Below are 27194 nucleotides of genomic sequence, written 5' to 3'. Positions count from 1 at the left end.
AACTTAAATGATTTTAGCAAATGGCTGCAATATAACAAAGAGTGAAAAATTTAAGGGGGTCTGAATACTTTCCGTACCCACTGTATATTACAATGTGACATTATTTCTCGCAATGTGACTTTATAAATCTCGTAATTTTGACTCTTTATCAGTGTCAAATCATGCCTCCCAATTGCAACTATTTCTGATAATTGACTTTATAACTCACAATTGACCATTCGCAAAGACCCGCCCATCCTTAGTTACTGTTGCTATCTCCGACAAACAATGCCGCTGTCACACTAACACATCATGTTCTCACACAGTAAAAATACATTGCAGAGCACAGAGGAAACTGACAGTTTCAGGACTCTGAGTTTTCAAATTTTGTCATTTTTTAACAATTCAAACAATAAATGCAGTTTCTCAGCGCAGGGTTCCTTAAGAAAGAACAGCACACGTGAACCAATCATCTTGTCATATGTAATTAAAGCATGAAATAAACATGAATAAACATCAGAACGTATTTTATTTCAAACGCGGAACACACCATTTGTGACCCTGGACCACAAAACCAGTCTTAAGTCGCTGGGGTATATTTGTAGCAATAGCCAAAAATACATTGTATGGGTCAAAATGATTGATTTTTCTTTTATGGCAAAAATCATTAGGATATTAAGAAAAGATCATGTTCCATGAAGATATTTTGTAAATTTCCTACCATAAATATATCAAAACTTAATTTTTGATTAGTAATATGCATTGCTAAGAACTTCATTTGGACGACTTTAAAGGCGATTTTCTCAATATTTAGATTTTTTATGCACTCTCGGATTCCAGATTTTCAAATAGCTGTATCTCGACCGAAATATGGTCCTATTCTAACAAACCATACATCAATGGAAAGCTTATTTATTCAGCTTTCAGATGGTGCATACATCTCAATTTTGAAAAATTGAACCTTATTGTGGTCCAGGGTCACATTTTTCAAGTTTAAGTCCATTAAAGTCTGATTTGTGGTTAAGGCTAAAAGGCATACAGATACAGCTGCAGCAACTGGGCATGCACACATATAGCATAATTTTTGTCTCACTGACTGTACAACAATAATTCAATGCATTAGGGTTGGGGTAAGTGTAGACATTAATAAAACACAATCTAATCCACCTATTTCTGAATGCTGAAGTCTTGCCCAACTGGAACGGTGCTTTACATTTCCAGTCTCTGGTGTTTTACATTTACATATTTTCCAAGCCGATAATATAACGTGAAACCTATGAAAATGCTTTAAAGGGGTCATATGATGCAATTTCAAGTTTTCCTTTCTCTTTGGAGTGTTACAAGCTCTTGGTGCATAAAGAAGATCTGTAAAGTTGCAATGACTAAAGTCTCAAATCCAAAGAGATATTCTTTATAAAAGTTAAGAGTCAGCCACGCCTACCTAAAATGGCTAGTTCTAACACGCCCCCACATGTTTACGTCACTATGTGGAAATATTCGACCTACAATAATGTACAGTATTTGAAAAATAATGTGTTTTTTGAACATTAAAGCATGTCAACATATTCTGTTACACCAAATACACCAAATAATGATCTTTAAAATAGCATCATATGACCCCTTTAAAAAAGTACATTGTGCCATAGTTTCATCACTTTAGTGTCGCATTTGCAATAAAGGACCTAATGACATGAAGCAATGCGAGGTTAGCTGCATTGAAAACAGATGAGCACACATATGCATATACAGCTCCCGATCAAGGCGAAGTTCACAGGATTTTGTCCACAGAATGATAAGAGCACACGCTTTAACATATTATTTGATTATTTCACACTCAGTATCTTAACTTAAGTGTTGCAAGCCATGCATATAGCGCCGTACATGACTTTCTGTTACGCAAAACAAGTAGAGCCTACTTTAAAGGAATTCCTTTAGCTTAATGCTATTACTGTGGCAGCCAACAACAGCACAGCTTAACCCTGCGCACATGTTTATATTTAGTTACATAGAAAAAGTTTCAATTTAGTTGATCTTTTTTACTCCGTTTTAACATGGATTTCTATGGAGACCGGTGCTGTGCCGAATTCTGACCCCCGCCAGATTATTACCCCCTAGTATTGGTAGGTTTAGGGTTAGGTGTGAGGGAGGGGTTAGGAAATCAGGTAGCGATTTCAATGAGGGGGGTAATCATTTGGCAGGCAGTCGAAAATGGCCACAACATCGGCCGTAGCTGTAGGACAAGATGGCAGATAGCAACGATTGCACATAATATCCATGTTCTGATTGGGCAGATTGCCTGTCCAAGCTCCCTGCGAATGGTCAATTGCACCTTTTCTGTTATGTACAACTTTATTTCTCAAAATTGTAACTTTATATCTCACATTGTCATTTTGTATCTCACAATTGCAGCTTTATATCTCGCAATTGATCTTGTAACTGCAACTCCATTTCTTGTAATTTGCGACTTATGAAGTCTTAGTGAATTTTTAGCATAACTGTACTAATCTGGGTTTGATTTATATCTCCCAATATGACTTTTAATATTTTACAATGTCGCTTTATTTTTTCGCAGTGTGACTTTTTGTATCTCGATGTGACTTTATAAATCTTGCAATTCTTAACTGTCACATTGCTACCAATTGCAACTTTTTTTCCCTGATAATTGACTTTATAAGTCTTAGTTGTGACTTTATGTAGCCTAAATGTGATTTTTATATCTTACAACTGTGATTTACAACATATTTTACAATGTCGCTTTATTTTTTCGCAGTGTGACTTTTTGTGTCTCGATGTGACTTTATAAATCTTGCAATTCTTAACTGTCACATTGCTACCAATTGCAACTTTTTTTTCCCTGATAATTGACTTTATAAGTCTTAGTTGCGACTTTATGTACCCTAAATGTGATTTTTATATCTTACAACTGTGATTTACAACATATTTTAAGGACCAGTTCTCATTATAAACTAGTTGCTTATTAGCATGCATATTAGTATCGTATTGGCTGATTATTATTATAAAGCACATATTAATGTCTTATTCTGCATGACCATATTTTAGATCCCTTAATCCAACCCCATACCTAAATATAAAAACTACCTTACTAGTTATTAATAAGCAGCAAATTAGAAGTTTATTAAGGCAAAAGTCATAGTGTCACGCCCCTGGACTCATTCTGTGTGTTTTTCCCTCTCCATGAGCCTGCCCTGACCTAGTTTTCCCATGTTAATTGTTTCATTAGTTCCAGGTGTTTCTCGTCATCCCCTCCTCTAGTCCTGTGTATTTAAATTGAGTCCTATTCAGAGTTCCTTTGTCTGGTATTGAATGTTCATATTTCCCCGCTACGTGTGTGTTCCTTGTTCCATTGGATGTTAATTGAAGTCTGTTTGTTAGAAGTCTACTCAACGTCTCCTCATTCCTCGCTCCTCACAGTAGCGTTCGTGACACATAGTTACTAGTTAACAGTGAGTATTGGTCTTCAAACTGAAGTGTGACCTTGTTTCTTAACATTTGCGACTGTTTCTCATAATTATAATAATCTGGGTTTGACTCATACTGTCATACATAATTCGTGCATCTTTTTATGACTTTTTTTGTTTCACAATGTGACTATTTTTATCATGTCTCTCGTTGTGACTTTATAAATCTCAGAATTTGTCTCTATATTTTGCAGTTTCTCATCTCTCAGTTGCAACTTTGTTTCTGATAACAGACTTCATAACTTTTAGTTGCGACTTTATATCTTGTAACTGCGATTTACAAACTCAGTTTCTCAAAATTGTAACTTTAAACTATCCCAATTGCCATTTAAATTTTTTCGTATGAGGTGGAAAAGGGCCTCCATATATCTCAGTGCAGAATTGCTGCTGACTCCCCTGTGAAGAGTTTGGGACTGTGCGGGACATAATTTTTCTAGGTCTATAAAGTCAGCAAATTCCATCTGGGCTTGGTCATTAAATTTTTTCTAGAGCAACAACAAACACAGGCCAATAGCAGCTCTGTTATGATGTTTTATGTTTACTGGCTTGATTACTTCATTTTGTGTTTGTAGGTGTGTGTGTGTGTTCTCATATCTGTTTTCTCTATTTGTCCTGGGCCTCGGAGAGCCACGAGTTTCATTAACTCACACATTGAAGACTTCCTCCTTTGGGGATACCTCTGCTCCAGTTGTTTAGGGTGTTTTTGTGTGAAGCATCTTGTGCTGAAAAACTTTTCAGAAAAAGTTTTACTTCAAATAAACACCGGCATTCACTTATAACTGAAAAAAGTTACATGCTGCTCTCTGCAGCCGTATTTTTGTTCTGTAACGTGCTGAAGTGTTGACACATGGATATGGGTGTTTGGATGATCAGATGTGAGAGGTAATTGTGAGTCCTGTGGCATAGTAAATGCAACGTATGGTAGTGGGGGTGTTGCATACTGAGTGGATGCAGAGGCATGTGGCGACGCCAGATGCTTCTGCTAATAGGGTCTGATTTAAAGGCGAGCCTGGGGCTCACGGTAAGTTCGCTAAGTGCCGCCTCATTCTGTGGGCACTAAGCACATGTAAAATGAATGCGACAATCGTGCGTAGCACGTTTAGAGACACAATTTACGCTATCGAGTATGTGACAAATACAGCTTATAATATAGCAACTATTTGTCAGTGCATGTATATCTGTATCAGTTTGTTTTTATTTTATTTAGGGTTTTCACTGGAACGGAGAGCGATCAGGTGAAGATATACTAAAATGCAGCATGCAACTGCGATATGGGGCATCAAGTGCAACTTTACTAATTAGAATAAAAAAGTCAACAGTTTTTGGAATAATTAAGAATTTTAATTGTGTTTGAAAGAATTCTCGTGTATTCACCAAGGCTGCATTTATTTGCAGTAAAATAGTCATATTGTGAAATATTATTACAACTCTTTTCTATTTAAATGTATGTTAAAATGTAATTTATTTCTGTGAGGCCAAAACTGAATTTTCAGCATCATTACACAAAAAACATGTATTATTATTATCAATGTTGAACTGCTTAGTATTTTTGAGGAAACTGTGATTTTTTTTTTTTAATAAACAAAAATAATACTTTTAGGGACGCATTCTACTGATCAAATATGACAGTAAAGACTTATGTTACAAATGATTTCTATTTCAATTGAATGTTGATCTTCTGAACTTTCTATTCATCAAAGAAACTTGAAATATTTCTGAATTAATTTTTTAGTAAAAACAGTTTTAAACATTGCTATATTAAGAATCATTATTAATAATTGAGCACCATAATTGAGGAGGAAGTTAGCATGATTTCTGAAGGATCATCTGACACTTAAGACTGGAGTAATGATGCTGAAAATGTAGCTTTGCACAACAGGAATAAATTACATTTTAAAATGTATTTAAATTTAAAAAAAAATCGTATTTTTATAATATTATTTTTAACAATATTACTCGTTTTACTGCGTTTTTGATCAAATAAATGAAGGCTTGGTGAACATAAGAGACTTTGAATGATAGTGTTTATGAACTGAATTAATTATGTGACCTGAAATACAGTATTTCATGCCAAAATGCAGTTTCTTTAATGTATTTTGAGCAGAAAGAAAAAATACGGATGCATTTCGTCAACACAAATGTAAAGTCAGCACTTAATTTAGTGCACAGAATTAAAAAAAATCACTACAGTTCCTTCTCATTTGTGCACATAATCAATTCACATTTCAAAACACTTTTTGGGAACAAAATGCACCCAGCAGGTCACAGTGGCTCCCTGACGTGTATTGCATCGACCCTTTTTTAAGAGGAATTTAGCACTCGACAGATGGAGAGTAACACCCTCAGATGGCACTTAAACAGACTGCTTATATTCAATTTGTTGCCGAAACTATCCAAGATCTGACTGATGTCACCAGTCCAAACTTATTGGCTGGCTTTTGAGGAAACAAAGTCATGTTTATGGAGTCCCAGGCTGCTATAATCGGCCTCTCAGCCAAGATCTATTTGTTGAGTTTTCCCCTTGAGTTTACAAGAAAACAAAAAAATATAAAAGAGGAATATTTTAGCTGTTTTTGTTCATACAATGAAAGACAAAGTGCTTCTACCTAAATTTTTGCAAAACTACAAAAATGTATCTATATGTACATGTCGCTGCACTTTCCACCTGAAATGAAGGTTAGTGGCATGTAAAACACTAAAAACTTTTTCTCCTTTTCACGCAAAAGTTTGTGAATAAATGATGAATAAAGACTTATTTCAGTGCATTTCCTTGCACAATACTGTGTTATGACCTTTTACCACAGTTTATGATTTGTAAATTAATTCGTTTTGACATTTGCATCACATTATTAGCTCAATATGCATGGCTTTTCTTTCATTGTAAACTTGCTCGGTTGCACACCTGATACAGCATTGCACTTAATTGTGATGCGTAATGTTTGGGTACGAGTCCCGTGAAACACGAGTCACAAAAGAGCTTGAAGACTTATAGTAGCTAAAATGTTATGGTTGCTTCAACAAATGTGTTTTATCTCACATTTGCTTTGGTTAACACTATCAGTTAGGTTTAGGATTGGGTTTAGAGTAGGCGACACGTTATTTTCAAACGCAATAGAGCATTAAGTATGCTGTGTCACTTAACAGACATTTAATTTCTGGACTGCCGCAATAGGTTCAATAAACACTGTAATAAAAAATGCTAGATTCAAGTTCATCTGTTCGGGATAAAACCGAATGCGCTTTTAGAAAATTGTCATAAATTGTGCATAAAGCAAGGTAATATCCTGTCACCTCAAGCATGTTTTCCCAATGAGCACTTTATATAGGCGCTTTCATACCGGAGGAAACTTTTCATAGTTCCTAGAACTATTGGCAGAAGTTCCCTTTTTTGCGTGTTTGCAACACAGGAACTGAATGTATTTGGTTCTAGGAATTCAGTTTGGGGGAACTAAATTAGCTCCTTCTTCAGAGTAGGGTGTAAAACAGTTCTAAAGGAACTACCAGTGACATAAGTGTACGCTTATTGGCCAAACACATACGAAACACCGGCTACCCGGCATTTTTAAAAAGCCATGTAAAAATATTTACTCCACAAGCATGGAAAACAGCGATAATGGCATTTACCTGTTGTCTACAGCGTTTTGTTCTTTTTTCAGCCTCGACAATAACACTGCAAGTTGTCATAGGAAATTGTCCGATTTTTGTGCTCTTTTAATCGCATAAATTGTGCATTTACATTCCATCTCCATTATCAAAAAACTCGCAATACACAACAAAAACTGCTCTGATCACGGCATTCTCCATTCACTGGTGTTTGTAATGATGTTTGTTAATGCCGTTAATAAAGACGTCGCTGTCGGCCTCTTCACAGTTCCTGCTGCCGGTGCGAATGCAACCAGTAAAACGGCCCGAGGGGGAAATTGGTTCTCTAGGAACCACCATGCTGGCTAGTTCCTAGAACTATGACATGTGAAAGCTCCTTATGTCAACCAGAATGTCTCTTCCTGTCTAAGCGGGTGAATCGTCGCTAGAATAAGCTGCAATGTGGAACAGACTTTTTGCTTACAGTCAAAAGTGTGGCTACACAGGACTACTGGCAGTCACACAATCAAAAGGCTAATCATCCTCTGGACATTCATTGTGATGAACATTTTTGTAATTTTGCTGTGTATTCGTACTTTGCGTGTATGAATTACCTTATTTTCTGACTGTTGAATTGTGGCAGCTCATTGTATACCTCTCACTACTTCAGTCTATTAGGAGCAGAACTTATAACCCAGGGTCTCATCATCTACGGTACCTCATAATAAACTAGTCCAGGTGATTGTGTATAATTGTGATGCAGTGTGTCAGTACGCAAGATTATGATATTTCTCAGCAGCTCTATTGTTTCTGGATCAGCTGCTGGAGAGGTGATGGGTCTCCTCATTATCAGCTGAAGGGTATCTGGTCCGGCCAGGCTCATAGGCACGGAGCCAAAGAAGTGGGCGGGCTCAGGATGAGAGTTAAATATTCATGAAGAATGGGATCAAAGCACAAGGAGAAAAAACGAGTCATAGGGAATAGAGAGAAAAGCAGATATGCAGAAGTGGAACGTTACGGCTTTTCCAAAGCTTAGATGTCAAACAGATATTTGCAGATACCTTCTGTTTTGACGAATGATAGCAAAAATAGATTGTTTTGTACACATGGGAATTTGATTTTCGATTCAGTGAGTCAAGATCAGATTCCACATGATTCTTGATGCATCTCAGTGTTTCAGTGCTGTTATTGACTCATTGTCATGATGCCGGTGTGGTTTTTTAGACGTGACGCAATGTGTGATGTGTTTGGTAATGACCTCGGCATACGCCGTGGCAGCTCATACTCCACAGACTCAGAGGAAGGTCACCGGACAGACGCTGAATGTAATCTACCTCAGCTGATGTCATTGGTAGGAACGAATAATATACATGTTCTCAAGGGCTTGCTGTGTTCCTTTATTTAGTAGTACCTGTAGTTGACATTCAGGAGAGTTTTATGCCACGGTTATAGTGCAGTCTGAAGTCTACTTAACAAATTGTAATGTAATTTTACTCAAATAAAAAAAGCTAAAGTACCATGGCATAAACATCTGATTCAGTTTGCTTGTGCTATTATCATTGGTTATCAGTCTTGCAATATGCAATATGTAAATCAGCAATTTACAATATGTATTGTTGCGATTCTTTTTTTTTCTTTTCTTCTCAATAGCAGCAGTACTTACTCATGTTTGGTACTTGGCAAGTGTTCATTTTGCATCCTGTGTATATAAAACACAATATTATGGAATCTCATAACTAGGACTTTATGACTCATCATTTTTGTCTTTATTCCTCGTTATTGTAAATCAGATCTTATACAAAACAGATCAAAATGAATCGTTTTTTTTTAAATTAAATTAATATTTGTATTCAGCAAGGATGCATTAAAGTGATCAAAAGTGACAGTAAAGGCATTCATAATGTTTCAAAAGATTTATATTTAATAAATGCTGTTCTACTGTACTTTAAATTCATCAAAGAATCCTGAAAAAAATGTATCATGCTTTCCATAAAAATATGTTATAAGAAATGGTTCTTGAGCAGCAAAATTCTTAGGATTCTTTGGTAAATAAAAAGCTAAAAAGAACAGTGTTTATTCAAAATAGAAATTTTGTGTTAGAATATACACTACTATTCAAAACTTTGGGGTCCATACATTTTTTCTTTCTTTTTTTTTAAGAAACTAACTTTTATTCAGCAAGGATGTATGGATAAAAAGTGATAGTATAGACTTATATTTTTTTAGAAAAGATCATTTTGAATAAACGCTGTTCTTTTTAACCTTTTATTCATCAAAGAATCAAAGAAAAAGTATCACAGTTTCCAAAAACTGATAATAAATCAGCATATCAGAATGATTTCTGAAGGATCATGTGACACTGAAGACCGGAGTAATGATGCTGAAAATTCAGCTTTACGTCACAGGAATAAAATTTCATTTTAATATATATTCAAATAGAAAACATTTTATGAATTGTAATAGTATTTTACAATATTACTGTTGTACTGTATTTTTGGTGAATGTGAGAAAAGATAACAAACTATAAAAAGAAATCTTACTAACCTAAAGTGTTTGAATGGTAGTGTATCTTACAAAGTGACTGTGTATCTCATAATTGTTACTTTGTTTCATGTCATTTGACTTTATATCTTGCAGTGTGACTTTATTTCTTACTTTATTTATTTCTCACACTGTACTACAAGGTCATTGCAGGAAAAAGGAAAAGCAGCTCAGTACATACACAGCATCACACATCCATACACAACTGTGATTTACACCACACACACACACACACACACACACAAAAACACAACAGAGACTTTATAAAAACACACTCCCCCCCCCGCACGCTTATCAGAAAGTCCATCCTCATTGAGATTCAGAATGAAAGTGGGAAAAAGTCTCCCACCTCCCAGCACTTCATCCTCTTAAAGATTAACATATGCAATTACATAATTACTGGGCTTTAAAAATAGCAAGCCACTCTTCTGAATGCATTTGAACTCATCCATGTTAGATTAATACATGCACTATTGCTAGGCATTTTTAGAAAATGCTGCCATTTATGGAACAAAAATGGGAAATGGGTGTAATTTTCTTAATATTTATTTGAACTTTTCTTCTATTAACTTTTAATGTAGAGCATCATATAGTTACTATTTAGTTTTAATATATTATTTTTTAATAGTTTATTTTATTTTTAAAGGAAATAAAAAAGCATGAAAAGAACTTAAAGGGTTAGTTCACCCAAAAATGAAAATTAGGCTGCGTTTTATTCACCCCCGAGGCATCCTAGGTGTATATGACTTTCTTCTTTCAGACGAATCCAGTCGGAGTTATATTAATAATTGTCTTTGATCTTTCAAGCTGTTTAATGCCACTCAGCGGGTGTTGCATGCATCCGTCCAAAAGAACTTAAATAAAACACGCCCATCCATAAAAAAAGTGTCTCACACTGCTCCGGGGGGTGAACAAAGCACTTCTGTAGCGAATCGATGCGTTTTTGTAAGAAAAATATCCATATTCAAAACGTAATAATCACTTGAATCTAGCTTGCGCTCACTGTTGTGAACAGAAGCAGTTCCGGGCGGATGACGTATGAGGTCGGCTTTGCGCATGTGCTGCTCAGAAGTGACGAACGCGGAAACGCAGTGGAGAGATCAAAACAAAACAACGGTCAAGTATTAGAAGGATTTGTAAAGAAGAATGTCAGAGGATTTCAATATAAGCCAAGAGGAGACTGGTTTTCATTTGCTAAAGTAAGGAAACTTTGCTTCCTTTGATCCTGTAAACAAATGCTGGTTTTCACGAGACTCACCGTTTGGGTGAACTAACCCTTTAAGGTGAATGGTTTCAAAAAAGTGTGCCCTTGACATTTCATCAGTATATTCTTATGAAAGAAATAAACTCAAGGTATTAAAATATTCGAGCACAGTTCATGAGCTACAAACAGGTGCATGTGAGTGCAGTACTGTCAAGCATTATAATATCTCTCTCTGTGCCATGAAGTGTTTGGCAGGAAAGGACCCAGTGGACAGGCATCTGATATTTGACAGCCATAAGGTTTTTTTTTTTTTTGAAGAGATGAGCACATGCTGTGTGTTGGATAATGGTCCTGCACATACTGATGTCCCTACCAGGCTTTTTAACTAGAAAGAGTTTATTTTTTTTACAACATGCAAAAAACCAACAACAAACTAGTGATAAACCAGACTGGAAATAGCACCGAAATTCATTCAGGTCTAAGCTGAACTCTACTGGTAATTGGTGGGCAGGCCTTTCTCAGGAAAAGCTGTGGATTTTCTCGGTACAAGGATTTAGTCATGAAAGCCACGGAAGCACAGAGATATTCATGAATCATGTTTTGGATGATGTCATTTTTCCCGAAGCACATTTTAATAAGCGTTGAACTGTGTTTTTCAGTCTCTCTGAGACCTCGGAGGAACATCCCTGTTAGAAAATGCAGTAGTGTAGAGCAGCATATACTGTATCTGAAAACACTGCTGTTTCATCCACCAATATTTATTTTCCAATCTATTCATTTATTATAAAAGTACAAACCAATAAACATTCATTAAAAAAAATGACAAAACACCTTATACACACTATAATGACTTGATATATCTCTTCTATGATTAGCTTTTTTATTTTTCTGTATCAAATAAATATTAAATATCATATAATATAATATCATAATGAAGAAAAAAACCATTAAAGAATGAAATTCTTGAAATCCTAGGTAGTTTGGCATGATCATTTTTGTATATATAAATAAAATATATACAAACCTGCTTCACAGCTTCATAATATCTAAAAAGCAAGTGGAACAAAAGGAAATTACATCATAGAGACGACCCCTCTACTACTACTACTAATAATAATAATCTATAAATACATTTCTAAAAAGTAATTTGACCTTTCTTTGATACAGGATCAGGTTTTAAAATGTCATGTTGTACAAACCCACTAGTTGAATTATATTTCTAAATTAATTGTGTTTATAAATGATAAAATAAATGTCATGATTAAAACATATACACTTGCATCTATTCAAGGTGTAAGGAAAATCATACTACTTTTTTATACCATATGACATGTTTTAGAATCATTAAAGTGAAACGTTTCTTAAAGAAGGTTTCTCCATGAATAGAAAAAGCACATTTCTAATAATAGTTTTTTTTATATATATATATATATATAATAGATTTTTAAATAGATTTTCTTTATAATGCACACTCTTATATATCATTGACAATCATAAAAAGGCAATGAAAATTTGTAATTAAGTGACAAAATAGCATCACCTGTCCTCATCCTGAAACTAATTGGACATTTAACTAACACTCCCTGAACCTTTACCTAATCATTAGCTGCTTTCCAGTTTCTTTCAGACCGCAATCAGCAAATGCAGATAAACTGAGACTGAAAATAACCTGCATGCATTCTGTGCCCATCTCTGTCTTTCCAAAGCTCTGCGTAAATATTGTAGTGGCTAAAGCAAGAATAACGGTAAAGCCACAGGGTGTTCTTTAATTGAGGGTGACGGGACAGTCTCTACACTGCACACTCAGCGCTATCGACACTAACCTTGAGTAAAAATGTCACTGAAAACACGACAGTTAACTGAATAATTCACAGCAATTAACACCACTGTGGCACCTCAGTTATTGCTGAATAGAGAAATGTTTGGTTTGGCCTTTAAAGGCATAGTTCACCCAAAAATAACTTATTTTGTGTTCCATAGAGGAAAGAAGGGCATACTGGTTTGGGATGAGATGACAGTGAGTAAATGATGACAGATTTCTCATTTTTAGATGAACGATCCCTTTAAGTGAACTGGTCAATTGTCGATTGTATGATAAGACAAATGAGAGACCTTTCCAAGTTTTATTGTTTAAGTCCACTGATGAAAAGTTGAAAAACACTGATGAAATGAACTAGACTCATCAGTTCTCTGTCAAAACAGATGGTTATTGATATAATTTCTCTCTGTCTGGTAGTCACCTGCTGTTCATATGTCTCCAGAATGAAATAATTACGCAGTCTCTTTCAAGACCTGCCGCCTGCACCTTTCCAGAACTTTATGTCCGATAACAATAAAAAAAACATCACGGCTCCAGAGACTAATTAGTCTGGGAAAGAACTGCTGATGATAAAACAAGACACAATAACAGCGGCGTTTGTCTGACACAATCAGGTTTTTGCAAATGGCAGCAGATGTTCCATTATATATCTTCTATCATAGTAGCAGGTGTTTGTGTATAATAAAAATAATGAAAATAACAATAAGATGAAAGCTTCCTGTAGACAGCATGCCATCTGTAGACCATTTCCTGCAAGGAGATACAGCTGATCTTGCTCTGATACAGTGTGTGTGTGAAGGTATGTGACAGCTTTGACTGGAACATTAGCATCACTGCATCCTTCTGCTACTAATAATGAAGTACTAATGATCTAATTAGGCTGAGGGTATGCTTTTTGGCCGTACCAATTAACGGTTTCAGCACCCTGAGGATACATTTTTTTGTATGCGTGCATGTTTTAAAAAATTAGATAGTACTCTATTTATTCAGATGCTACCGGCCCAATTAGTGAAGTAAAAAGTTAAAGGGTACTTTAAATCAAACCCTGCAGAAAAAAAACAGCTAAAACCAGCCTAAGTTGGTTAGCTGGTCTTAGCTGGTTTAAGATGGAAGTATAGCTGGTTTTAGCTGGACTCCCAGCCTGGCCACAGCAAAAGAAGTGGTCAAAACCCCTCTAAAACCAGCCAGCAAATCTGCTATGACCAAGCTGGATGACCAGTTGTAGTTGGGGGTTTTTTTAGCAGGGAAGCGGGAACTATGTAGCTTTTAGTTCATGTCTGTTTCATCTATATGTTCTTTACAAAGCTTTAAAGAGGCATAGTGATGGAAAAAATGGGACAGGAGGAAAAATTATATTCAAAATGATTTTGCTTTCTCATGAAAAATAGTTTGCGTTCCCACGTAAACTTGCAGATGTTTTGTGTTCCTCTAAGAATTTTGTGTATGTTTCCCCAAACATTGCATTAACTCGCAAAAGTTGGCATTCCCACAAGAAACTTTGCTTCCATTCGCAAAAGTTTTGTTTCCCTGAACTTTGCATTTGCTTGCAAAAGTTTTGCATCCCTCCCAAAAACTTTGTGTTTTGCATTTGCATTCCCCCAGAAAACTTTATAATAAAAGATTATTCGCAAAAGATTTACATTACACCAAGTGTAGGGATGGGGGACTTGGACTTATTTATACTGCAATTATAAATAACCTCAGATGCACTTGGTGGACTTGAACTTGAACTTGACACGGACTCTGACATTTTGGACTTTTTCTGAGTATGGTCGAATTCACATCCTGTAACATTAAAAAAAAAAAGTAACAACATAAAATTAAGATTAGACATTAATAAACATCTCCCACTCAAACTCAGTTGGTTAAGGACTTGGACTCGGACCCAACACTAGTTTTGTGTTCCTGTAAGAAATTTTGTGCTTGCTCACAAAAGTTTTTCCTTCCTTCAAAAAACTTGTTCACCCAGGAAACTTTCCTGAAAGGTTTTGCGAGCAAATGCAAAAATGCTTGGGGGAATGTAAAACTTTTGTGAGAGAACACAGAGACAATTCATTATAATTTTTCCTCCCATCTCATATTTTTTTCCATCACCATGTCCCATTAGGCTCTCCGTGGGTCATCAATGTGATAGTGTACTCCTAAATCATGTTCGACAGCTTTGACGAAAGCTAAAAGCTATTCTCTATTTGAAAAAAGGAACTCGTCATTCACTGGTTTCAGTAGGTGAATAGAAAATAAAGGAAAGAAAACGAATTAAAGGTGAATTGTCTCATTTCGGTCAAGCATCACTAAACAGATCTAAATAGCAATGAGACTAAATGGAGACAAAGCAATAGGGAAAAAAAGATTTTTCAAAATGTATTTTAGGTTTATAAAAGTTGATGTGCTAGCTTAAAATTTTAATGAATATCTTTAATTATTGCCATTTCATTCTGCTTTCTAAAGACTGGTCAGAAATAATGAGATTGTTTATGATTAGTGCTGACAAATTTGTGACCTTTTTGTGGAAAAATCTCAAAATATTGTGATTAATAACTTAAGAGTTTAAGTAGTTATGAAAAAGAAAATTTTGAGCATCAGAAAGCTATGTTTGAGCCTGTGTGTTCATTTGAGTATGCAGCTATATGAAGACAGACAGTCCCATCACAAGATGTTCACACTCCAATTTGCAGCTCTATTTACCCTAGCGGTGCCCAGGTCATTTGAAGGAGGCATATCTGACAGTGCTGTCCCCCGTGGCATTGACGTGGCAGAGTGACCCCTTTCTGAGACCATAATTACTACAGCTGACTGAAGCTGTATGAGTAGGCAGGATGTCACTCTCTGTTCAGATTTATCTGGCTGCTATTAGACCCATGCAGGGTGTTCCACTAAAATTGTTCCCCTTCTGCACAGGTTTCACACAGGCTCTTGCTCAGTAGAGCCAGCACGTTTTGCTACCCTGTTCGTTTTTGCTCCAAGAACCTGGTGGGACGTTAAAGAACAGGCTTCTAAGTTAACCCTGCATGCTGCTGATGCCCCTTGTTCATGTTTGGTCATCTTTAAATTGCCCTTAGAAATCTTCATTGTGTAAAGAACATTTATAGAGTGGAACGCACACCCCTGTTTTAATATATTATTTATAATTATTAATTTGCATTCATATTTTTCCTTAAGTAAAGCAGTGTGTTCAATTTAGTTTTTGCTGTGGTCTTATCATTGGTTTCAAGAATAAGTCAATTGCACCTCTTAATTGGTTCCTAAGTTCCAATATTTGTGTATATAAAACCATTTTTTAGCTGGTGAAAATAACTTGTGTTCTAATAATTTTGGCCACCACTGTATATTGTATGTATGTGTGTTACATAGTCTCTGTCTTACACACACACACATAGTACAGGGCTTTGATTTTTACAGCTGTAATAATGTCCCATCAAAAACAGCACGAAAAATTGCTGTACCTCTGGGGTGAGGGGAAATGGTGACGTGTGGGTAATTTGACGTTGGGCACAGTGAGATTATCTCTGTAATGACACGTTCTGAGCAATCTAATGAGCAATCGCCCTCTTTCAGCGTGTGTGTGTGTGTCACAGATGATGACGCAAGAGACCATGGTTTGAACTAATATGCCCTCAAGAAAAGAAGGATGGATGGAGAGAGGGAAAAAGGAGGAGAAAGAGAGGCTAATCATAGAGGGAGGAGGACAGATTACACATAAATGACAGCGTTATGGGACTTTAGATAATGAGAGCGAGTGATGTGTCCTCACACACAGAAACCCCTCTAGTCTGGGATGTAATGTAAGGTCGTACAAGTGTGTGTGTATGTGAAAGAAACATTTGAGTCCGTCAAGGCCCATTCAGTGTCACATTCTGTTTGCATCTTGCAAATGCTTTCTGTGTTAATCTCTGATCCATGCAGAGCTTCAGTGATGACACTAAGAAACACATTCATTTCTGTCACCACAGTGCTTCCTGTCAGACCAAACCATATCAGCCCTAGTGCATGTGCTTGAAAACACAGCCAAATATAGCTCGTGTGTGTACGCTCATGCAATCTAATGTCCTGTCAGTATGAACTCAAATAGTCTTACGAATGCTTAAATCGATGCATGGATGTGCGTGACAGAGTAGAGACTTACAAGCTCCTCATTCGGCCATGTGCTTCTAGGAAGACAGTTATGTTATAGAGCTAATTGGAAAATGTTATTGCCTGCAAGCCATTTATAATGTGCTGCCAAATATATCTCAGATTTGTGGTCTCAATAAATATTCTGGGTTCAATTATCATAAAAATAATATATAAAAAAGTAATATTGTCATTAATAGCAACAACAGCAATAATATGCAATTAATTGTGCTTTAAATTGATAAAAAGTAACAGTAAAGATTTTATAATGGGTGAAAAAAATATATTTATTTTTTTCAAATAAATGCTGTTCTTTTAAATTTTCTATACTAACAAAAACTAATAAATATTTCTTCAGCACCAAATCAGCATATTAGAATGAGTTCTGAAGGATCATGTGACACTGAAGGCTAGAGTAATGATGCTGAAAATTCAGCAGTGCATCATAGGAATAAATTACATTTGAAAATACTATAAAATAGTAAACAGGTATTTTAAATGGTTATAATATTTCACTATATTACAGTTTTTATTGTATTTTTTTACGAGTATAAGATAATTTTTCACAAATATTAAAAAGTCTTAAGGCCCATTCACAATAAGGATGATAACAATAAGGATAATTTTTTTAATCATTCTAAATTTAAAAGAATACATTTAGTCCACACCACAACTGTAATGATAATGGCTCAGAGGAACAATACTGTTGGAATTACTTTCAAAATGGGACACTAATCCAAAGTTCTGTCATGAAACTCTAGATGGCGCAGTCAGATGGGTCTAACTCAATCTGACATAATGACATCATCACACGGTGCAGCTGATTGGTTCTTTTTGCTTCCACGGCCAATGAGCTCGCTGCTCAACATTCAAATACTTGGCTAGTGCTTGCTGTAGAAGTTGGAGCATACTTCAGAAACCCTCCACCTTCCCCAGCTCCACCTGTATAGATCTGCTATGGGGAGCTTCGTGTATGCTACGGGGTTATTTCATATGTGTTATGTTCAGCAGCAGTATTTCTTACATGCTCACAGCAGCACGTTGTGGATGTATTGGCAGTAGCAAGTCTCGGTACAGCAGATCTATTCCGCCAAGACCAAACACATTAACATTGTCATGTACATTACCATGCCATACCCTCCTAGAGTTGTCATGATAGAAATATAGTTATCATTATAGTTAGCTTTATCATTATCGTTCTCATCCCATACCCTCCTAGAGTTGTCATGATAGAAATATAGTTATCATTATAGTTAGCTTTATCATTATCGTTCTCATCCCATACCCTCCTAGAGTTGTCATGATAGAAATATAGTTATCATTATAGTTAACTTTATCATTATCGTTCTGTGGTGTTTACTGACCCCAAACTTTTAAATGGTATTGTAAGAAATGATCAAATAAAAAATGAACATACCATGAACATCTTAGGCCAGGGGATTGATAGCAGGTCATATTTTTGTTAATTCTTCTGTAGAAAGATGTGTTATTTGAGCTGTAAATTAATTCAGAATGATCCTTTTGCACCTTGAGTGCATCTTGAAGGGCATTGAAAGTTCAGACTTGGTCTTTTAATAATCGGATTACTATCTAATCTAATCTGGAAAACGTGGCTAATATAAAAGCACAGGGCGCCTCAGATAGCTCCACATTTTCCTCGTTTGTCCTGATATAACCTCATGGCTCATATGAGTGTAGTGGGAGACCAACTTGACTGCAAATAAAGCCCAGAGGTCACAGTGTCTCTGCTGGGGCAGGTGGTTGTTCCTGGCCCAGTTCACAGGGTATGGGACACACTAATCATCATAATGACTTGCATAATGTCTGTCTGCTATTTTTGCCTGTATGGGAGAAGATTAGTTACCTGTAATCCCTGTCTTTAGCACCAGGTGGTCTTTTCCACGCTTCTCCATTGAACATGGGTCAGATGTTGGGTTTTGTTTACGTACATGTTCCCAGGCAAAGAAGCCTAATGAAATGTTTGAGGGATTCTAATGTTTTTGTAATTTGGAACTAATTGCAAAACTGACCCTATTGGGAAATATTTTCATAATCTACACAGAAAATAGATGCCGTACATAAAAAGTAATTCCATTAGTTCCTTCGTGATTTCGTCAATGACATTAAACTGAATTGATTCTCGCATTTCTTGTAACCAATCAACATATTTCAGTAAACTAGAATGAGGTCTGAGATTGCTGAGCAGAAGATTTTCAGCAAATAACAAATAAAATAATACAGATGGATTCAGTGGTTCTTAACCTTTGATCGTGGAAAACCTGGATGTATTAAGTAGCATAATTTAAAAATGTATTTCTAGAACTGGAACATTCATGAAAATTAATGAAATCATAAAACGAGAACATGCAGAACATAACAATTTCTTTCTACTCAAATATTTCACTGGTAGAAATCAAGAGCGAATGGAAATGCCATGAAAGTTCAATGATTAAAAATAGTTAATCAGCTCTTTAAATTTAATTCCTAGTTCCTGTAATTCCTAGTTTCTGTAAATCACAAAACATTTTGAAAACAAAGCTTGTTATTACTGTACACAGTCCTTATAGGTGTTTTGACTAGGCGTGCATTTGTTTGTCTCAGGTATCCAAACCATCTCAACTAAATCATCTAGCATTTGAAACACTTGGTTTAAAGGTCATCCAAGTTCAAAAATGTGAACTAATTTGGACATGATTTTAAAGAAACTTTTGGCTTTATTTTTTATTAAACACTGAGATTTGAAATACATTTGGCTGGTCAAGGTTCTCATTAAATCTCTGCTGAATGCAGGACTCTTTCCAGGACAATCAAACCCCGAGGTGACTTATTGCCACCCCTGCTCTCTCACAGTCTCTTCTCGTCTTTGTAATGAAGAAATTAGTGCTTTTTTATTAAAGGTGACGTGGCATCATTTCTCCTAACAACTCACATCGCCAAACGGCCAGACGTTAGTTAATAAGACAAAAGATATTGAGGGTAATGTCAAAAAGACAAATGAAGAAAAGAGAAGTCTTTAACTACCTTTTTTATTGAGTACCCACCGTATGTAATGAGAAACTGAGGACCACAGAAGCTGAGCTGTGTCCGGCCTCAGTCTCAGTGTGAGTGTGTTTGTGGATCATTCTGTCAGGCTGATATGTCGAGATGAGAGGCTGATGCTCTGCTGGGCTCAGACTTAAAGATGGGGATGATGGTTACTGACCTGTTTCCTCCTCAGGGCCACTGCTGGAGGGCTCAAGACAGTGTGTGTGTGTGTGTGTGTGTGTGTGTGTGTGTGTGTGTGTGTGTGTGTGTGTGTGTGAGAGAGAGAGAGTGACAGGGAGGATGAAATTGTCAGAATGAGAAAAAAAACTTTAAAAATGTACGTTCAGCATGTTTAATAGTAAACATGTTGTTTTTCAGGTTTTAGTATGTTTGCTAAAATGTACATTCATACATAAACACTCATATTATTAATCATAAGAATGTCTGTATTTGATATAATATATAGAATTGTACATTTGTACTTGCATCTAAATATGTTTAAAAAATGTTATGTTTATGTGTGTGTGTGTATTTATATATTTTTATATTGGTACATTTATATGAAACATAGTTAGGGTGGCCATATGTGCCATTTATACGGGACACGTCCTGGCCATGATTTTTATATTGCCTAAAACATCCAAAGTAGTTTGACCAATAACATGCAGGTATTGTACATAATCGATCAATCGTGGGGCGGAGCGCGTGAGAAGGTGAGAACGATCAAAGCGATGCAAATACGCGCACGTGTTTGTTCGTTCGACTTGAAGATGCGTACCGATCATTTTATGACACCAAAGTACCGCGAGAGCAATTTGAAAGCATAAGGAGCCGTCTGCTCTGCTCTCTATAGCTCTCGTGAAATAATTTCTTACAGCGATCGATCTGCACAGTGCTAACAGCCAAAACCTGGATATTTTAGGCAATATAGAAATCCTGGCAAGGGTGCGTCCCGTCAAAATGGACCCTATGGTCAGCCTAAACATAGTGCAGCAGTATATTAGATATTTATTTGTATATAAATTCATAAAAATCATAAAAAATCATCATGTTTAGTCATTCCCATGAATATTCTTATATGCCTGCATAATGCACTCATATTAATAAGGCCAAAATACTTTTAATATAAATATATATTGAGAAATGTTATTATAATTTTACAATTTAAATAACTATTTTTAATGTATTTTTATAATATTTTTCAAGAACATGTTTTACTATATTTTAACATGTTCAGCATCATTACTCCTGTCTTCAGTGTCACATGATCCTTCAGAAATCATTCTAATATGCTGTTTTGCTGCTCAAAAACATTTCATGTTATTAGTAATGTTGACAACTGCTTAATTTTTCTTTTGATAACACTTTACTCTAAGCCTTTATGTATAATGCATTATAAAAGTATTTTTAATGCATTAATTATGCCTTGTAATGCACCTTATAATGCACTGTACAATCTTATGAATAATTTTAATAGTAGATTAAATAGTACATAGTTAATACATTATAACACTTATCAGTTTATTGTTACACTATGTATTTTAAATTTGGTTATTATTATTTACAAGAAGATATGATTTATTACAACATAGATTATGAATTTATAATGCACTGTACAATCTTATGAATAATTTTAATAGTAGATTAAATAGTACATAGTTAATACATTATAACACTTATCAGTTTATTGTTACACTATGTATTTTAAATTTGGTTATTATTATTTACAAGAAGATATGATTTATTACAACATAGATTATGAATTATTATAATGCATTATACCCTTTAATAACCCTTTATAATGCATTATACATAAAGGGTTACCCTTATTTGGAAACTTTTTTTCTGGACTGTTTGGTGAATATAAAGTGAATAAAAAGACAGCATTTATTTGAAATAGAAATGCTTGTCTCATTATAAAATCTTTACTGTCCCTTTTGAACAAAGTAATCCATCCTTGTTGAATAAGACTATCAATTTCTTATAAAGCAAAAATCTTATATTATTATTGTTGTTTTATTCCTGCCCTCATCCTCTCCTCTAACTTCTGTCTAGATGAGGGGCAGACGGTGTGCCAGGGGCCGCTGGACATGCTGGGTCAGCGCCTGGCGGAGGTGGGCATGCAGCTGCGATCGGAATGCCACCAGGGACTGGGTTACTGGGACTACCTGTTCTTCATTGCCATCGGCTTCGTAATCTTTAGCGCCGGGACGGTGTCGGCATGGGTGATGGGCGTGCTCATGGTTCTATACGAGCGCTACAGCAAGAGGAAGAGCGAGGAGCTCGACAGCGAGGATGAGGAGGAGACAGTCACCCGAGGGGCAGGAAGTGGAGGAGGAGAAGGAGGGAGTAACCATGGCAATGGGGACCTGAGCAAACCAGGCATGCAGGTGTGATCAGAGGACAGAAGGACGCTGGGAAATCTTTGATGAACAGACAGCGACAGCTCGAAGGAGTTTTCTTTTCTATAAAGAGGTTTAAAGTGCACTTTTTTAGAATGTGTCAACATTTAGTTTTAGATTAAGAGAAGAGGAGGGCAGGACAGACAGATTAGATGTATTTCTATTCTTATAGGTGGACTCAGACACTTTCAGCTGAAAAAGATTGCTGTTTCTGACAGATCTGAGGGTTGGTCTTGGTTAAAAGCATAGAAATAATGCTCACACACACACAAAGCTCTTCCCAGTGTTAGTAATGTAATTGGGGCAGGGTGACAACACTGTGTTTCACACTTAAGAGAGAGACGGCAAGATGGAAGGAAATGGGAAAAAGACAAATAGGTAGAGAGGCTTGAAAACTTATCCAGTAACAAATCTCAGCTTTTATTTACTAGCTCGGTCAAAGAAAGGCATTTAAATGGAAAATATACAAGGCAGTCTCTCCAGACTCATGCAGTGTGAAATTAACGAATAGAAGATGGAAGACTCTTCTAAACTGTCTGCACAACTCCATGGAAGGCTGAAAATACTTTTTAAGGGGTCACAAACTGACTGACTGCTCAAATGATGGATTGATAAAAAATTTTTTTTAGGGCTTTACAATAAGGATTTTTTTTGCTTGCCCTGTCAGGTTAGTAGTTTTCACCCTGACAAATATTATATAGATATTGATGAATAATAATGATATTGTCAAATTATAAGAAATATTAATATATAATATAAATTATAATATCAGAATTTGAATATACATTTTAAAAATATAAATTTTTATCGTCAAAATATATATATATATATATATATTTTAATTAATATCAATATTCAGCAAGGATGCATTAAATTATTCAAAATAAAAATACATGTATTACAATTTTCACAAGAATATTAAGTAGCACAACTGTTTTCAACACTGAAAATAATAATAATAATAATAACATTGATTAATATTAATGTTTCTTGAGCACCAAATCAGAATATTAAAATGATTTCTGAAGAATCATGTGACATTGAAGACTGGATTAATGGCTGCTGAAAATTCAGCTTTGCCATCACAGGAATAAGCATTTTAAAATAAAGTAAATATATTTTAAAAAACAATGTTTGCAAGGCATTAAACCACACATAGATGATTAATGAATGCACTGGCCCGATAGGGCAAGTGAACTGGCCGGAAACATTTTCACTGGCCCTGGCCATCGGACCATCCTTATTGTTGAGCCCTGTATTGGAAGGGACATTATTGATCTCAGTAAGCCTGTATGCACTGCACCGAAAAGCCTTACACACAAGATGTAACCAGTCCAGCAATAACACCTCCAGGTGATACTGAGAGCAATAGAGGGAAACATGTATGTGTGTGAGTGTGTGTGTGGCTCATCACAGCAAAACCACTATAGGTGGGGAAGAATAAAATATGTCAGCATTCTGTAATTTTGGCAAGGCTTTAATTTTTTTTTTATCAAATGTGATTCCTCCCGTGGCTACCACATCATGCCACTCAAGGGCAGAGCTAAACTGACCCCTCTCTCTTCACACTGCACCATCAGTACTCGAGGGAATTGTACCCGCTGAGAGTGTTGTTTTAGTTTGCGTTTTTGGTTGTTTAACACAATTCCATTAAGAAATTATGATAATGGCACATTCAAAAATTTGTTTCAGCACAGTTCCTTATCGTTTAGGTTGTGGAGGATTCAGCAGACTACTACAATCTGGCATACTTTGCTCTGCAACATTACTACTGCAATCCAGACACCTGAATTGTCTCTTTAAAATGCTGACAGTGCTCTCTGCTGCACAGCATGTCTGGATCTATAGCTATTCTCCATTATTTGACCATCACTGGATGAATTACTGCTGCCATAATCATTAGAAAATGTACACAAACATCTTGTTTGAACCAAATTGGTTTCTGTCAGCTGCAATAGCACAAAGTTAATTTCTCCAGGCAAATGGCAGCATCTTTTGTGACTTCTTTATGGTTGAGCACTATACCAACACAGTTAGCACCTGGTGAGATGCTGGATTGTTGGTGATTAGTGAAAAAGGAGCATTTTCACTCCTGAATTACCATATACAAAAGGTGACACAACTCTTTTAACAAATTCGCCCCCATCTGTTTTGGCATGTTTTATCCCTATATTCAACATTGGAAAGAGAAGTGTAGAGCAGTCATGTCCTCTCATCACTGGAGTTTTTAGCAGAGAGGGAAAGCTGATTTTGCGGTGTTGTGTGATTGAGGGTTGCTAAATCCAAATGTGACGGGTTAAAGAGCTTAAGGGAATAATGCTTGTGGCCTGGGCTGCTCTCAAAAATATCTCAGCTGCTGCTTTTAAAAATCTATATATTTTATAGCTAATATTCTGCTGATTTCTTGTTCTCCATTTTCCTTAGATCCGCAGTGTGTAATTTCCGCACAACTAGTGGCACCCAACAGAATTATGACCTTTTCCGAACAGGCTTCCCAGACACTCCCATCTACAGAGCCCCTAAAGCCAAATGGTGATTGTAAAAATAAATTATATTTCAATGCAAGAGAATGATAATATGAATCATCTTTTAATATGAAAGAACACAAACATTTTGTGAGTGACTGCTCAGTGGAGATAGTATCTTTCCTTCCAACTCATATTGTTTTTCATCACCATGTCCCCCTTAGGGGTTCCATTCTCATCTGCCATTGGTCAGTCAAACAGATAGTCCCGTCTTAAAACCTGCACTTGCTCATTAAACCTTGTTGAAAATTGGATTTGAATTAAGAAGTCTAGAAAATCCAAAACCTAACAAGCTGGTCTTTTCATCTGCAAAGTCTCAACTTCAGGTCACAACCCTGGACTGAATGTGTGTGTGTGTGTGTGTCGGCACGGCCATCTCACCTCCTTCTCAGCCTCTCATTCATTGTCTCTCTCTCTCATTCTGTCCTCTCTCGCTTGTTAGAAAGTGGGCCGTTTTAGATTACAGATTACAGTGGGATGTCACCATGTCAGCATTATTTTAAAAGTGTTAACCCCATCCTGAGAAAGACTAATAATACCATGTCTTCAGGGGAACAGGATTGTGTGTGTACAGTTGAGCCAGAAAATACCTGGAGAGACTTCCTCAAAAACAAAAGAAAGAAAAATACTGCTAAAAATGTTGTGGTACATAGAGTAGAGGTCGAATGAATCATGCTGATGTCAGCATCATGGCAATATAAGGATGGACAGCAGAGGTAGTAAACTTTATAGCAGCACGCTGCAGTGTGTGTGCCGTTTTCACCTGCCGTGAACTCTGAGAGTGATCATGCGTGACTATGTCATCGCCCTTTAGAAGAAGAGAGAAATTGGGGAGGAGTTGAATTGGTATTTTACTCCTCTATGAATATTAATGTGTAATATAAGAGGTGATAAATGGGACGAGCCCTAGTGCTATCCGATAGTCAAGTTCAGTGTAAGAGCAGGACTTTATCGGAGTCTCCAGGCACTAACAGTGCCACAACACTGCAGTCTGCTCTGCTCCAAAACCGCAAGCACCATCAGCAATGCAGCAGGGGTGGCCTGTGTCAGGAAGATCTGTAGAGATACTCACACACACATACACTCAACAGAACGCTAATGAACTAGCAGCACAACTCCTGCTATATCTTTGTGAATGCACAAACAAAACCTCAGCTGCTAGCAGTGAAACACAGTATTAATAATAGAGGCTAAAGTATATGTAGTATGCACCAAAACATTTTCAAACAGATAGATGCAGCAAGAACCCACAGTGGTCATTAGCGTTATCATTTTAAGCATTAGCTTTTATTGGTCATGCTAATCTGTGGCTGTAGCTAATGCTTTGTGGAAAGTTGAAAGGTGTCACGTCTACATTTAGGTCTCAAAGGATATGTGTGTAGAGTAAGCTTGCAGTGTGCTAATCTAGTACAGTGAGTGGTTGGGTTGCAAAACAAATAACAAGAAATATATATCTTTGGTTATATTCTATAATACCCTGTCATAAAAATGTGCAAACAATTGTACCTTTAGCGATACGAAAACTTGTCACTGTGACAGTATCCTTTGAGGGACAACTTTGTACCTTATCTACCTCTAAAAGATGCAAATTGGTACCTAAAGCCCGAGACACACTGCACGACTGTAGCAATCATATAAGATCATTGCATGTCACACTGTGCGACATGGATCTAATAAACTTAGCTACGACATGTGTGTAGTGTATACGATGATGACACCTATTGACTCGTCCGCTACGATGCACGTTACTATAGAAGAATAAAACGTCATCAGCATGTGCTAGTGGTAAACAAAAAGAGCATGATAATACTTTAGCAGTTGTAGTTTTTATGTGTGCTGACAAAAAGTGGAAGCGGTGAAAGAGAAAGGCATAAGAGCTTGAAGTAAGCTGTTTTATGTTTTAGCACCATGTCGCGTTGATTTCATGTCGCATTTTTATAGTTTGGTCAGTAAACGTGGATCATACCAGCAAACACACGATGATCATGCTGTATCGTAGGCTATCTTTGGTCGCAAGACCGTGACAACTGCCATCTTTGAACCTCTCTCACTGTATGACACAGAACCACCGATTAGGAGCCATGATCATAGAAATCGCCACGATTGTTTTACGATACCAATCTTTCGTCTGGGACAGCCGAAAATTGTGCAGTGTGTGTGGGGCTTTAGAGTAGTAATACGTATGAACCCTTAAAGGTCCCCTGAAATGCTTAGAAACACGCAGCGTTACTCTATGTGTTGACGTCATTTTAACTGAAACAAGAAGACAGGGCGGGGCTTATCAAGGTGCCTTTTTAAAATCGCCAATAGTGTTCGTTTATATCACAGCTTGGGCTAGAGCCGTTCAGAGCCGTTGAGCTCCGTAAAGCCGCATTTGACAGGGTATGCCAGCCACAAGCTCATCCATATTGCTATTAAATATAGCATTCTGTGTAGAATTCAAATAGCTCAGACACATTTTGTGGTCTGCACCGACTCGCGCATGAGATTTGCTCCGTGCTATCGTGTCTCTGGACCGGAGCAGAGTGT

At 36.4% G+C, this 27194-nt stretch overlaps 1 protein-coding gene across 2 annotated transcripts in view; it reads left to right on the top strand.

Annotated features, from left to right (window-relative positions):
• Positions 1–22741, top strand: part of LOC107581484 (leucine-rich repeat-containing protein 52-like) — a 33777-nt gene extending 11036 nt beyond the window's left edge. The window contains exons 1-2 of one of the 2 annotated variants that reach the window (XR_001608836.1): positions 12405–12530; positions 21794–21844. Coding sequence is in view for 1 of the 2 variants with exons in the window: in XM_016267063.1 (XP_016122549.1) it covers positions 21794–22134 (341 nt within the window). In the remaining variant the exon portion in view is untranslated. Of the gene's footprint in view, positions 1–12404; positions 12531–21793 lie in introns of those variants that run through there. The other variant, XM_016267063.1, reaches the window with a different exon arrangement.
• Positions 22742–27194: the final 4453 nt, after the last annotated feature.

Source organism: Sinocyclocheilus grahami, unplaced genomic scaffold (assembly GCF_001515645.1).
Source record: "Sinocyclocheilus grahami isolate Dianchi unplaced genomic scaffold, SAMN03320097.WGS_v1.1 scaffold35.1, whole genome shotgun sequence".
In the NCBI taxonomy this organism is placed as follows: domain Eukaryota; kingdom Metazoa; phylum Chordata; class Actinopteri; order Cypriniformes; family Cyprinidae; genus Sinocyclocheilus; species Sinocyclocheilus grahami.
This window is presented reverse-complemented; position numbering and strand designations above follow the sequence as displayed.